This window comes from Sphaeramia orbicularis, chromosome 21, assembly GCF_902148855.1.
Source record: "Sphaeramia orbicularis chromosome 21, fSphaOr1.1, whole genome shotgun sequence".
NCBI classification, from domain to species: Eukaryota; Metazoa; Chordata; class Actinopteri; order Kurtiformes; family Apogonidae; genus Sphaeramia; species Sphaeramia orbicularis.
Genome location: NC_043977.1, coordinates 10,724,081 through 10,738,645, shown reverse-complemented (window position 1 = coordinate 10,738,645; position 14,565 = coordinate 10,724,081). Strand labels below are relative to the sequence as shown.

The 14,565-nt window shown below is 40.6% G+C and overlaps 1 protein-coding gene across 1 annotated transcript; it reads right to left on the bottom strand.

Annotated features, from left to right (window-relative positions):
- Nucleotides 1–4: 4 nt before the first annotated feature.
- On the bottom strand, nucleotides 5–13,317 carry LOC115412827 (coiled-coil domain-containing protein 141-like; the record flags this gene model as incomplete). The annotated part of the gene is made up of 8 exons (XM_030125483.1): nucleotides 13,216–13,317; nucleotides 12,953–13,126; nucleotides 12,703–12,852; nucleotides 6,440–6,580; nucleotides 5,884–6,072; nucleotides 4,867–5,050; nucleotides 4,680–4,792; nucleotides 5–73 (listed from the first exon to the last, which is right to left on the bottom strand). Coding segments are annotated over exons 1-8 (1,122 nt in total), but the record flags the coding sequence as incomplete, so codon positions are not given.
- Between the last annotated feature and the right edge of the window lie 1,248 nt (nucleotides 13,318–14,565).

Genomic DNA, 14,565 nt, shown 5'->3' with positions numbered 1-14,565 from the left:
CTTCTTCTCTGTTTTCTTTGTCTTTATTCGTCTCTGTCTCTTCGTCCTTCTGCTGCTGTTTCAGATTCTCCAGCTGAACACGACAGATTTTACATTGAATAAACCTAAACTCCTCATGTGTTAACCCTTATAAAGACTCCCATTAGAACAGGCCTAGATTTATTTGTTTTCTTTGCAACAAAAGTGTCAGAAAATGTCTTTTTTTGTCAATTCTTTTGCACCTTTTTTCAGGAAGAACTTAACTTTCAATGTCTGTCCATTAGTTATCATTATTATATATAATAAATACTTAAAACAGTGTGTTATAGTAAAAAAAAATTAAAAACTGACTGAATTTATCATTTTTATTATGAAGAACAACTGTAAATGTTCATAATGAAACTTTATGAGAATATAGAAGTAGACTTTCAACTATTTTCCATGTGTTCAGAGATTTTAGTTTGTGTAGATCATTCTGTGTCAATGTTCTTCTTCTTATTTGTTATTTTTTTCCAGTCATTTTTATCCTGTGTGATAGACTGTGTTGACTTTCTGTCTCGTTGCAGACAGAGCCCCTCATTTCACTGACAAAAACATCCATCATCTGATTCAAATACAGACACTGCATCTCTTTCTGCCCTGGATAGATCTGCATATAGACTTACATATATAGAAACATACATACATTTACATAATATTTACAGATAAAATACAACTATCACTGAACTATACAATAATACAGATGAAAACATTGAAAAAAAAAAAAAAAACTGTGGAAAGTCGTTTTTTATAAGCGGTCTGCTGCCAATGCCATCTCAGAACGCGGACTGCTTCAGCCATCTCCTCAGCCTGAGCTCCTGGCTGCAGTCGCTTTGTGGCGCATGTGGCATTCATTTTATTGACAATTTTAATCTGTTTTGGAATAGGCCACCACTCTTCCGCTATGATGGAATCCATTCCAACAGGCTCGGCAGCTCCATGCTAGTAGCCAACATCCAGCACGCTGTATACACAACGCCACGTGACTGACTAGCGGCGTTCACCTCACACACCTTCTTCACCGTCTCGCCGCTGCCTGCCACTGAGCCACTGCAAACACCACCCCCTGCTGTCTGCCTCCAGTATCCACGCTGCACGCCATCCCATCCATCTGGTCCCATCGTACTTCTGAGAATTGATTACATCATCACATCAAACAGCAACACGTGAATCCGTCCAATCTGCGCTCTTTTCCCAGGAATACACACACACCCTCTGACACACATCATCTGCACCTGGCCCTGTTTAACACCTGCTCTCTCACCAACAAAAGCCTCATCCTTCATGAATTCATTCTGGACAATAACCTGGACTTTCTCTGCTTAACTGAAACATGGTACAAACCACTGAACTATTTTTCACTTAACCAGGCAACACCCACAGGATACACATACATTGATAAACCTCGCCCAGAAACATGTGGTGGCGGTATTGCCACAATCCATAGAAAGGACATTAAAATCACCACTGTCTCCACCTCAGCAGTCTCCTCATTTGAACATTTAACATTCAAACTCCCTGGCCCCACCCCTCTGATTACTGCTGTCATTTACCGCCCACCCAAACCAAACCCAGATTTCCTCACTGACCTCTCAGACTTTCTTACACAGCTATGTGGCATATCTACATCTGTCCTCCTTCTTGGTGATTTTAACATCCATATTGACAACCCCAGTTGCTCACAAGCCAACGACTTTCTTGATATCCTGCAATGTTTCAACTTGACTCAACACATTCACTTCCCTACTCATAACTGTGGCCACACTCTGGACTTGGTCTGCTCCACTGGTATATAGATATCACCACCATCATGCCATAACCTTCACATCTCTGATCACCTGTTAATAAGAACGGACATAAACATTCCCATCGCCTCCCCAAACTCAAACGCACCATAACCTTCCATAACACAAAATCCATCACTCCCTCAGCTCTCACTACTGCACTCTGCCATTGCCAAGCCACATCCTTTCCCCCCACCACCATCTGACAATCCCTCTGATCTTATCACCCACTACAATAACACCCTCTCCTCCTGTCTGGACCTACTTGCCCCCAAAAAAACCTGAACAGTCTCATTCACCCACTCTGCCCCTTGGTACACCCCTGCACTTCATCAGATGAAAACACAGAAACGTCGACTTGAACGACTACACAGGAAAACCGGACTCACAATTCATCTACAAAGACCACATCCAAAACTACAGTAATCCACTCAATTCTGCCCGGTCAAACTACTACTCACACATCATCCACTCTGGCTCCAATAACCCCAAGACACTGTTCTCCAACATCAACTCCCTGCTGAAACCCCATGACAATATTACCGCAACATTCACATCCCACAAATGCCAGACTTTCCTGTCATTTTATCAATCTGAAATTGAGTCCATCTACAATAGCCCCCACACCCGTGCCCCCTGCCCCACCTCCCCCCTGTGCCCCCCCCCCCCCCCCCCCCCCCCCCCCTCCTCAGCCACTATCTCAGTTCACTCCCATCTCTCCTGCTCAAGTTTCCCAGTTTATGACCGGCATGAGAACACCGACCTGTACCCTGGACCCAATCCCATCCAAGCTTGTTAAAACCTGCCTCCTTGTCCTTTCCCCACTCATCACTTCCATTATCAACTCCTCCTTCTGCTCCGGATCAGTCCTTGACACCCTCAAACTATCCGCCATCACTCCCATTCTGAAGAAACCCGGACTCGACCCTGACATTCCTTCCAACTTCCGCTCCATCTCCAACCTCCCCTTGCTCTCCAAACTACTCGAGTGTGCTGTTTCTTCCCAGCTCCAAACCCACCTCACCTCCAATAATCTCTTTGAAACATTCCAATCCGGTTTTTGTTCCAAACACAGCACTGAAACAGCCCTCCTCAAAATATCAAATGGCCTCCTCCTCTCCGCTGACTCTGGCCACATAACCATTCTTATCCTCCTAGACCTCACTGCTGCCTTTGACACCATCCACCACTCCATCCTCCTCTCCCGTCTTGAAAACACACTTCACATCACTGGATCAGCACTCACTTGGATCAAATCCTACCTCTCAAACCAAAAACAATTCATCCACATGAATAACCTCTCCTCCTCCACTGCTCCCCTGTCACAGGGTGTCCCCCAAGGTTCGGTGCTTGGCCCCCTTCTTTTCATCCTCTACATCCTCCCCCTTGGCAATATCATTCGTCGTCATGGACTCAAATTCCATTGCTATGCTGACGACGTTAAACTTTACATCTCCTCTGAATCCATCACCTCCTCCACCCTCTCCATCCTGTCAAATTGCCTCTCTGAAATTAAATCCTGGATGCAAGCCAACTACCTCAAACTCAACTGTGATAAATCTGACTTCCTGATCATTGGCCCCAGATCCATTACCCAGTCTGTTCACCACTTACATCTCACTGTTGACAATTGACCCCCAACTCCCTCTTCCCAAATCCGTAACCTCGGAATCATCTTTGACACTACTAACCTCACTTTTGAACAGCATATCAAACAGGTCACAAAAACTTCCTTCTTTCACCTTAAAAACATAGCCCGTCTCCATCCATCTCTCTCCCTCCCTGCAGCTGAAACACTAATTAACGCATTTATCGCTTCCAGACTCGACTATTGCAATAGCCGTCTCTACGGTTTACCCTCAAAACTCCTCAATAAACTCCAGCTCATTCAGAACTCTGCCGCTCGTCTCCTCACCCACACCCGGTCACGTGAACACATCACCCCCATCCTCCAACACCTCCACTGGCTCCCTGTCAAACACAGAATAACATTCAAGATTCTCCTCCTCACCCACGAAGCCCTCCATCTCCAGGCCCCCCCCTACCTCATTGATCTACTTCAGCCCCATGCCCTTCCTGCACCCTCTGATCCTCCTCTGCTCATCTCCTCACCCCACCATTAAAAGCCAAGCACCGAACCTGGGGGGACAGAGCTTTCTCCATCGCAGCTCCAACCCTCTGGAACTCCCTCCCACCTCCTCTCCAACACTGCTCCAACCCCAACACCTTTAAGTCCTTTTTAAAAATTCATGTATTTAAGATTGCTTTTAATGTTTAATCTTAATGTTTAATGTTTAACTGTTTTATATTCGTATACCTGCCTTTTGCACCTGCTTTAATCTGTTTTTAATATGTCTGTTTCTGTTTTTATCTGCTGCATGTAAAGTGTCTTTGAGTTATATGAAAAGCGCTATACAAATAAAATGTATTATTATTATTATTATTATTGTTATTATTATTATTATTATTATTATTATTATTATTAAAAAAGGCACAAAAAACCCCCTGCAAAACTTGATTAAAAACACGTCAAAACACACTATTAGAACACTCCAAAACAGCACTAATACTACTAAATACAATTATTTACTTAAATTCAAAGCTAAAATGCTGATTTAAGTCATAAAAATCTACCATCTCTCTGTCACCAACTGCACTCTGCTGCTCTCTACTCCACCCACATCCACCCCTGCCCTTCAGCCAATGCAGACGTCTACCCTAATGTGTTATAGGCCAATAGAAAGAACCCAATCTCAGATAACAGATGACTGTTGAATTTGGTCAATAGTGTTAATTTGACTGACGGTGAATGTAAAACTGGCACCAGAGACACAATCGTCCATAAAGGGTTAATGTACGTGTGTTGTTGTTCGTCACCTTCAGCTTTGCCTCCAGTTTCATGAGTCCGTCACTCAGCTCTCGGATGGACTGGACCATTTCTGAGTGTTTACTGAGCGTCTTCTCAATGTGACGCCGCCCTTCATCCAGTCCTGGACATCACACAGGGGTTTGAGAATTCACATTCATCCTGTTCATACGGTAAATTGAACGGGGTTGTCCTCACCGTGTAGTCGCACCGACAGCTCCGTGATCTGACCGATCCTCTCCTCCTGCTGAGGAACCGTTGGCCAAACGAACTTCTCAAACTGTCGGTACAGAACTGACACAGCCTCCGTACTGCGACACTCCAACGAAAACTTCCCCACGCGGGCAATGGTGGCACTGGCCTCGTCACACCAGAACTGATACTAAAGGACAGAAGGCACAAGTTCAGACACCAAGACATATGAGGAGAAAACTGCTGTAAATGTCCTGTCTGATATTTAGTTCATTATGTGATAAGTTTTAGATTAGATTAGATAGAATTTTATTGATCCCTTGGGCAGAGCACTCAGTAAATTGAAGTTCCAATAACAGCAGAAACACTGAAAGTACAGTATAAGAAATATTATAAGAAAATAATAATCCAATAAAAAAAAACAAAAAAAACTATAAAATAACAGTGTGAAAAAAAACAGGGAATTGCACACTGGAAAGTACTAGTAAAAAAACACAAGAACAGAGTATTAATAAGAAGAAGTGGTAATAATAATAAATAATAATAGCTATTATGTTGTAATATGCACAATATGTGCGCATATATACATATATATATATATATATATATATATATATATATATATATATATATATATATATATATATATATATACATATATATATATAAAATCACTGGATAAAAGTTATAATAAAGTGATAACAGCAATGGTAGTTATAACAGTGAGATAAATAATAAGTGGTATTAATAATAATAATAATAATAATAATAATAATAATAATTATTATTATTATTATTATTATTATTATTATTATTATTATTATTATTACAATAGTAAAATAAATTGACAATAAACTATATTACACAACTTAAAGTGCCCATTCCCACTGATGGAGCGGTAGACATGTGCTCTATCGCAGCGTCATGTCGTCCTTGTTGTTCTCTTCTTCTTCTCATCACTGATTTTAACTATATTTCTGCTGGTGTTTCATGTTCTTTTTCATGTTCTTTTGCTTCTCTCACCTCGTCCATGGCCTGTTGAAGTCTGCAGGTCATGTCCAGAGTTTTCTCGTGTTCTCTCACACTTCGTTCAAACTCTCCCATCTGTCTTTGCAGCTCATTGACGGTGTCCTCCGTCTCCCGAGCAATGCCCCCATCTTTGACCTCTGACCCCAGGCGGCCCGTCAGACCCTGCAGGCGTCTCTTCAGAGCCTGAAGAACACACAGTTTGAGCGATTATTTGGAGATGAAGCCTCAAAGAATGATGTAAATGTCTAACCCTTTAACCCCTGACGTGCCTGTAGTGAGTGTTCTGAATGTGTGATTTATTTTGAATATTCAAAAGAATTCAGCTGTTTACTCAATAGGAAAAAAATCAAAACATGCTGATAGAAAAGCCCTCGTTCTTTCCATAGACATTAATGCCTATGAGAATTCATTTTCAAAAGAGTCATTTGGAAGACACCATGGGTTAAGTTCAGTTATTTTCAATGTGTAAGTGGTCTGAGGTTGATGTAGAGGAGTTTTTCTATGGGTTTGTGTGGTTCTGAGTTTTCCTGAAGGTCCATAAATGTGTCACCTGCAGTTTTTCGTCATACGTCTCCACTTGCTGCAGTTGGTTTCGCACTGCCTTCATGTTTCTGCTGCGGTCGTTTCTCTTCAGGAAGTTAAACTTCAAGTTACTGAAACGTTTCTTCAGCTCCTTGAATGCATCACGAAGCTGCAACAGTAAAAATCAAGAAAGAAATTTATTAAAATCCACCATCCATCAACTGAGACATTGAACTCCACGAAACAGACCCATGATGTGAATAAGAACAGATTAGACAGTAACTGGTTCCATTATCAGGATTAAATGACATCCATCCATCCATCCATCCATCCACCCACCCACCCATCCACTCATCACTGATGTTTTTATCTGTTCATTTGTTGTGAAAGTAACTGAATGAAACTGGAAACTGGTAACATAATGTGTTGCTCACTTTAAATCCCCCTCAGCCAAATACAGTGTAACATTCTGTTGAAAGTTAGTGCCCTATTATTTAGATTAGATTGTCTTTGTGTCAAACTTACATTACATACATATTTATATTTGAAAGTACTCAGATATAACTGCACAAGGCCATTTGACCTTGAAAAAGTAGGTCAAGGTCACCCATTTTCAGTACTCTGAAACATGTTCTGCTCCATGACAAGATGCATCCACAGTATAAACTTGGTGCAGATATCTCAGTGCATTCTTCAGATAATGTGATTATGTTGTTGAATGGACAGACAGATGGATGACAAAAGGATTACAATACCCCAGAATGGGTAAAAACGAAACTATACTATAGTGGCATGACTATGACATAATAGCTGCATTTATTTTATAAAAGCCAAGTGGCCTCTGTGTGTGTGTGTGTGTGTGTGTGTGTGTGTTCAGGGGTTCACACAACATCTGGAACAAGCCGACTGCTGCAGTTTGTCATACTTATGTATTTTTGGTCAACGAACAGACTACCAAAAATGGCAAGTCGATAGGACCAATATTTTGGGAGATATTAGTAATTTTGGAACACAATAGCCTTACAATCACGTTGCTATGGCCAGAATGATTTGGCGGTAACTGCTGGACAACTGTGGTACAGCATGCACAAAAACACAACATAAAAACTATCACATCTAGAACTCATGGATCCTCACTGGTCAACACACTAGTTACATTTAGTTTGAACAGAAATCAACAAATTTAGTTCAGAAATATAGTTGAATAATATTATTTCTGTAAAAATGTTGATCTCATCGTTGTTCTAAATGTTTCATGATGAACATGAATCAGACCCAGTTTAACATGATTCACATGGTTCTATTTAGATGAATTCACCAGGGTTTTATTATTCAGTGATTGAAAAATAAGTCTCTGTGCATTAACTCAAACCACCTTTAATTTGTGTGATTTATGAGACAGTTTTAGTCACATTAACCCTTTAAAGTCCTGTCTCTGGTTCTGGAAACAGCTCCATTATAAACGGCAGTGATCAAGTTTCAAAGAGACAGCTGTTGGTCAGATGAAGGCAAGTGACCCAGAGGCATGATGGGAAATGTAGGACCTGCTGTCATCGGACACATTTAGATTGTTCATTTGTTGGAACTGCATTTGTTTCGGTTTCATGTGAGAAAAAGGTTTTCTAGTCATTTTTTAATTTGAATAAAACTATGATCCTATTATGGACATTGCCACTTCCTTGTTATTGTAAAGAATGTGTGTTGTGTTGTGTTTATATTCTTGCTTTATTTCATCATCAAATCCATGCTTTCATCATCGTTGATAGTGTGGATTCTTTTTAATGCCAGCCTTCGTTGGTCGCCGTTTCAAACTGTCGGATAAACCATCGTCTTGTGTTTTAGCTGGTTTCCCTGAGCTCGGCATTGATGCGACGGCCTGGAGCTGAAGTTTTATAGGATTATTTTTAGCAGAGGGGTGTGAATGCAGGACATTTCTGAGTGGGGGGGATCAGATGGCAGATCTGTCAGCTGAGGACAGCTGAGAAACAGACGGAGGTGATGAAGGCTCTGAAACCGGAGGCTGACCAGGGTATTTCCAAACGAGAGCACCAAGATTCAGACCAGAGACCAGTACAAGGAGGGAACAGATTTAACCACAGATTCATGACTATAGAACGTGTAGACCACGGATGGCAAACATATGGCCTGTGGGCCAAAACTGGACCACCCAACGCGTCCAAAACTGGTCCACAGGATGAATTTTTGAAATGCAAAAATTACACTAAAGATATTAACAAATATTAGTTAAAGGTGTCGAAATCATTATAGTTCAAGTTCTACATTCAGACCAATATAGTCTAAAAAGGAGCAGAGCAGTAAAATCTATACCATAATACTGGAAGGTCTCAGAGCGTCTGTGTGTGTGTGTGTGTGTGTGTGTGTGTGTCTGCACAGTTCTGAGAAACTGAGATGCTTTTAACTGGCCACTTTGGTTCCTAGAGTTGAGGAATAGTCCCATCTCCACGTTAAATATCTTGGCAAGTTGATAAGACCAATATTTTGGGAGATATTAGTCATTTTTGAATACAATAACCTTACAATCACGTTGCTCGGTTGCCGGGAGTGCAGTATCACACTGTATGATGGGAAATGAAGTTAAAAACAGAAATGACACATTTTCTAGCTTCAGTCCATGGGACTCCTATTTTTTTTTGGGCATTTTACACTGGGGGTGGGGTTACGCCCGGTGTCGCTGATGTGTTTGATGCAGGTTCTTGTGTCAGCGCGGTGTCGTAATCCAGTTATCCCTTAACCCTAACCCCTAACCCTAAACCACAACCCCGGGTGAAACAGGGTATGGCAGTGTTTTTCAACCTTGGGGCTAGGACCCCACATGGGGTCACCTGGAATTCAAATGAGGTCACTTGAAATTTCTAGTAATTGATAAAAAAAAAAAAAAAAACACAATAAACTTACCAATAAAAAATATATGGTGAGTTGACAGAAACAATCACAATATATAAGACATGACAAAGTGTGAAGATGAAACTGAAGCACTGTGGTTCTGTTTATCTTTCAAATCTTCATTGTGGTCGGTTTCAGATGCTGCAGCTCTTTCATAATTCATAGTTTCAGTTCTTGTTTGTTCAGTATTAATTGTCAGCCTTATAAATCCAAGCTGGACTGACTGTACATATCCTGACCAAGGAAAAAAAAATTCTCCCTTTGTGCAGTAATCTACACCTGGCTTTTCTACCTCCGTCTATAATAATATATATTATATTGACTAAATGCCATCTAAAATTAACGTTCATTTGCAACAGAGCATAGCAAACTATTACACAATCAAAAACAAATTAATTTTAGCAAAAAAAAAAAAGTCTCCGTTTTGAAAGTCTGGGGTCGCCAGAAATTTGTGATTTCAAAATGGGTTCATGAGCCAAAAAAGGTTGGAACCACTGACGTTTGATGAAATGACCTGAAAAATATGAGTCTCTTCAGTCCATGACAGTTGACGGGAAGTGCAGGACCACACTGCATGACGGGAAATGAAGTCCCTAGATATCAGTATTAGTATGAGCTGTCCCCCCCCCACCCCCCATAAAACTCCTGTCTGGATGGAACTGGGCTGGATTTAATAAGACTGGAATCATAATGTTGACGTTCCTCCAGAGGATGATCAACCACACCATGTTGTTGATGTTACATATCATCATCATCAAATCCACGAGGACCATGAGGCACCAGCTGGACTAACATCCAGTACCCAAATGTGACCCAGATGACCTAGTAGAGCCTCCATTAACTGAACACTGAAGGATGGAAAATCCTGTGTACCAACACTGTGGTCCATCTGGTGGACTCTGATGGACCACCTCTGGGGATTCTTAATGACCTGATCCTCTAAATATCTGAGACGGCAACAGCAAACCAAAATAGAAACACACCTCAACAACAAGTCCTGCTTTTAAGAACCACCTCATTAACGTCAACGCATCGTCTTCCAACAACAAATGCACAACTGAGTCCAAGTGAATCAGCAGAAAAGACTCCAGCAGGTCTCTGATGGACCAACAGAGGGACTGGACCTGGACCTGGACATGATTCAACTCCATGGGTTTTACTGGTGAATCAATGTTGTAGAAGATGATGGTGTTCCTATGTTCACTACAGAGCCTCTGAATGTCCAGTGGGTCATATCTGATCCCAAATTATCATAAATAAAAAAATGAATGACTAAATAAATAAACAGAACTAAATGAACACAAATGATTAAGAACATTTACAAAATAATAAACAACATGGAGAAAATAAGTAACAAAATGAACAAAAATGAAGGAAAACGAAATAAGTAGCCATAAAAATAACTAAAACAGCCAAAGTAATAAATAAAATGAACAAAAATGAACAGATGAAAAGATGACAAACTGTATTTTATACCAATTATTTACATGTATTAATAGGATAATTCTTCGTCTTCTTCTTCTCCTCATCATGTGTTGGTGACATGCAGCACCAGGTGCATGATGGGAAATACCCCCCCCCCCCCCCCCCCCCCCCCCCTTCATTCCTCCACCAGTTGCTACAGTGATGCAGCAAAATAAACCAGTGACACCAGTAAAACCAGTCAAATGTCAGACTAGTAACTGTCAGATATAGTACCAGAATGACGTCATGTTGGTGATTCTTAAACTGTATTTTTTGGGAGTATTCTCATTTGGAACTGTGATTGGCTGAGGCAGCTGTCAGTCAAACCAGGATACCATCAGAACATATTTAGTAACTCACATCATATTTATAGATTGGGTTTTATATGATGTGGGTTTTTTTTCTATGATTATATTTTCTATATCTTTGTATTTCCTTTTTTCTCCTTATTCTCATATCTGTAGTGATTTATGTTTTTTTTCATCTTCTTAATTCCACTTTTGTTCAACGGTTTTGTTTCTGTTACTTTCTACATTTCCTTCTTTAACTTTATGTTCAGATGTTGGACCTGAACGTAGATCTGGAACAGTTTGGAATAAAAAGAACCTGAGATGGAAACTCTAAATCCAAGTTGTGTAAGTTTAAACACCTTGTCTGTGTATAACCTTAAACCTTTCTATTTCCTGGATTCCCTTTAATTCCAGAGACGTGAAGGGACAGATTTAGTTTCGTGTCAGTGTGAACCATGGTCTGGTTTCAGTCTTGGTCCTGGACTGGGTTCATGAGCTGCATAGCATCTAAATGTGGAACATTAACTACTGCTATATTTAGACACTGATAAACCCACCAGAGTCTGAGCGTCCGTTCAATCAGACCTGCATTATCTGTTTCTTCAAAGCTGCGGTTTACCGTCTCCATGGTGATACTGGATAATGTGGGGAAGCTGTGACTGATGTGAAACTGGTTAAATACACTTTAACACACATACCAGTGGAATCACACAAGCAGCTGTTCTGACAGAAACAGGAGCAGCAGTGCCCTCTGTTGGTCACATCCACCAACAACTACACCAGTTAAATATGACTCCAAATCAGGTTTTTCATCATATATTTGTGTTGGAGGCTGATTTGTCATCATATATTTATGTTAAAGGCTGGTTTTTTGTTATATATTTGTGTTGGAGGCTGTTTTTTCATCATATATTTGTGTTGGAGGCTGGTTTTCCATCATATATTTGTGATTCAAGCTGGTTTTGCATCATATATTTGTGTTGGAGGCTGGTTTTTAATCATATATTTGTGTTTCAAGCTGGTTTTTCATCATATATTTGTGTTGGAGGCTGGTTTTTCATCATATCTTTATGTTCAAGGCTGGCTTTTCATCATATATTTGTGATTCAAGCTGGTTTTGCGTCATATATTTGTGTTGGAGGCTGGTTTTTAATCATATATTTGTGTTTCAAGATGGTTTTTCATCATATATTTGTGTTTCAAGGCTGGTTTTTCATCATATATTTGTATTGGAGGCTGGTTTTCCATCATGTATTTGTATTGGAGGCTGATTTTTCATCATATATTTATGTTCAAGTCTGGTTATTCATCATACATTTGTGTTTCAGGCTGGTTTTTCATCATATTTGTGATTCAAGCTGGTTTTTCATCATATATTTGTATTGGAGGCGGATTTTTTTTATCATATCTTTATGTTCAAGGCTGGCTTTTCGTCATATATTTGTGTTGGAGGCTGGTTTTCCATTATGTATTTGTATTGGAGGCTGGTTTTTCATCATATACTTTTTTTCAGGCTGGTTTTCCATCATATATTTTTATTTCAGGCTAGTTTTCCATCAAATATTTGCATTTCAGGCTGGTTTTTCAGATTGTTTATTGTGTGTTGAGTGTGGCCTGTGATCTTCGTCCTCACCTGGTTGATGTCTTCATTCAGGATTCTTGTCCTCGTCTCTCTGCGGAGTTCCTCCTCTCGTCGAGAGGCTTCGTTTATCCATGAGACACAGAGCGAGTCCAGAGACAGAAGACGTGCCTCCAGCTGCTCAGACCTGAACTTGGACCAGGTCTACAGAGGTCAGGGTAAGATAAGACACTGGGATGAGGAGACAGGACATACACATGATGATGAATAATAATCTGTGGATGTTGACGTGTTGTGTTTGTACTGCTTGTTCGATGGCGTTACAGATGTCCATCTTCAGTGTTGAGGCTGAGTTCAACAGGTTCTGGATCTGCTGTCGCTGGTCTCTGGTCACCTCCAGCTCAGCTTCACCTGATCCACATGAACCAGTTGAACCAGTGACAGATCTGGGCAAGTTGGACTGGAGCAGCGCCTCCAACTGGCCACAGAACAGAACCACACCATGAACGGAGACCTTAAACTCAGAAGCCTCAGTATGTTCTGTTCAGCTCTATATGTTCTACTCACCTGTTTGGTCGTCTCGTGGAACCTGAGGCTCAGATCCAGGATGGATTCACTCTGTTGGATCTTCTCCTTCACTTTCTGATGGAGCTTCAGCAGCTCAGACATATGCTCCTCCTCCGCCTCCTCCTCTTCCTCCTCGTCTTCCTCCTCCTCCTCCTCCTGGACTCCTCTTTTGGTCTTAAAACTCCCCTTCATGAACTCAGTCTCAGCATCCAGTCGCTGGAGTCAGAATGAGAGGGTTATTTGTGGTTTTGTTTCTGTCTCGGTTTTTCAGAACTGTAGTGGATTGGTAAAGGTGTCTTGGACATTGTTTTACAGCAGCTGAGACCATCAATGTCTCAGTTTGTGAGGTCTGAATTTTATCAAATTAATAATTAATATCATCAGGTTGAACTAAAGTCAGATGTGGATCAGGTCTGGGCTGATCCTGGACTTTCATCTACATCCAAATAAATAAACTGGTCCTGATGCTGATGGAGATCAGGCTGCTTTAGTACAAACACTTCACTTCGTTTCTGTGATGATATCAATCCAATAACTGTTATTAATCAGATAATTGTAATATAAATCAGATGTGATGCATTTACAGTCACTTCACCCTGGTTTAGACGTTTCAGTCCATTATTGGATTTATTTCAGAGTTCGTACGTACATAGTGATGTAGAATCCAACTTCCTGTTATTGTCTTCTACATCACTTCTGTTTTCTCTGATTTAATAGTTTTTCCACATGTTCAGATGTAACAGAACTAAATAAATCAGATTAACCTGTATACATGCATGAAGACATGGGAGTATTGGGGACAAATCCAGGTGTAGTAATCTGATTTATTATAATCAGATTACTATAGACCAGAGTCCAGTTGCCTCTGTTCAGGACCAGACCAAACATGACCTGGATGACTCCGAATCTCCACAGGGTAGATTTTTGGACTTACAGTGAAATGTGGACTGGCCAAACTGAAACGCTGCTGCAGCTTCGAGGTCTGCAGATCTGATCCCAGATCCACCAGAGTACAAGAGTCCAGCAGATCCGAGACCCCGTTCAGGTCCTGCAATGTCTGAAAACATATGGATCATCAATTAGATGAAGACCATTTAGAACCTGATCCATCAGAGCAACACCACAGTTTAAGGAAAAAACCTCAACTATTCAAATAAAGATGATGTGGTTAAAGTCGATTTATTGACTGAGAAACGTCACAGTCAGTTATAAAGTGAAAACCAAGGGTCCAGGTTGTTTTAACTATTATCCACAGTCCTCATTCTGCAGCTGTCAGCATCTGGTTTGGACTCTGAACATTAAAACAGAGTATGATGTATGAGTTTGACTGTAGACATGTTTATATTTGTA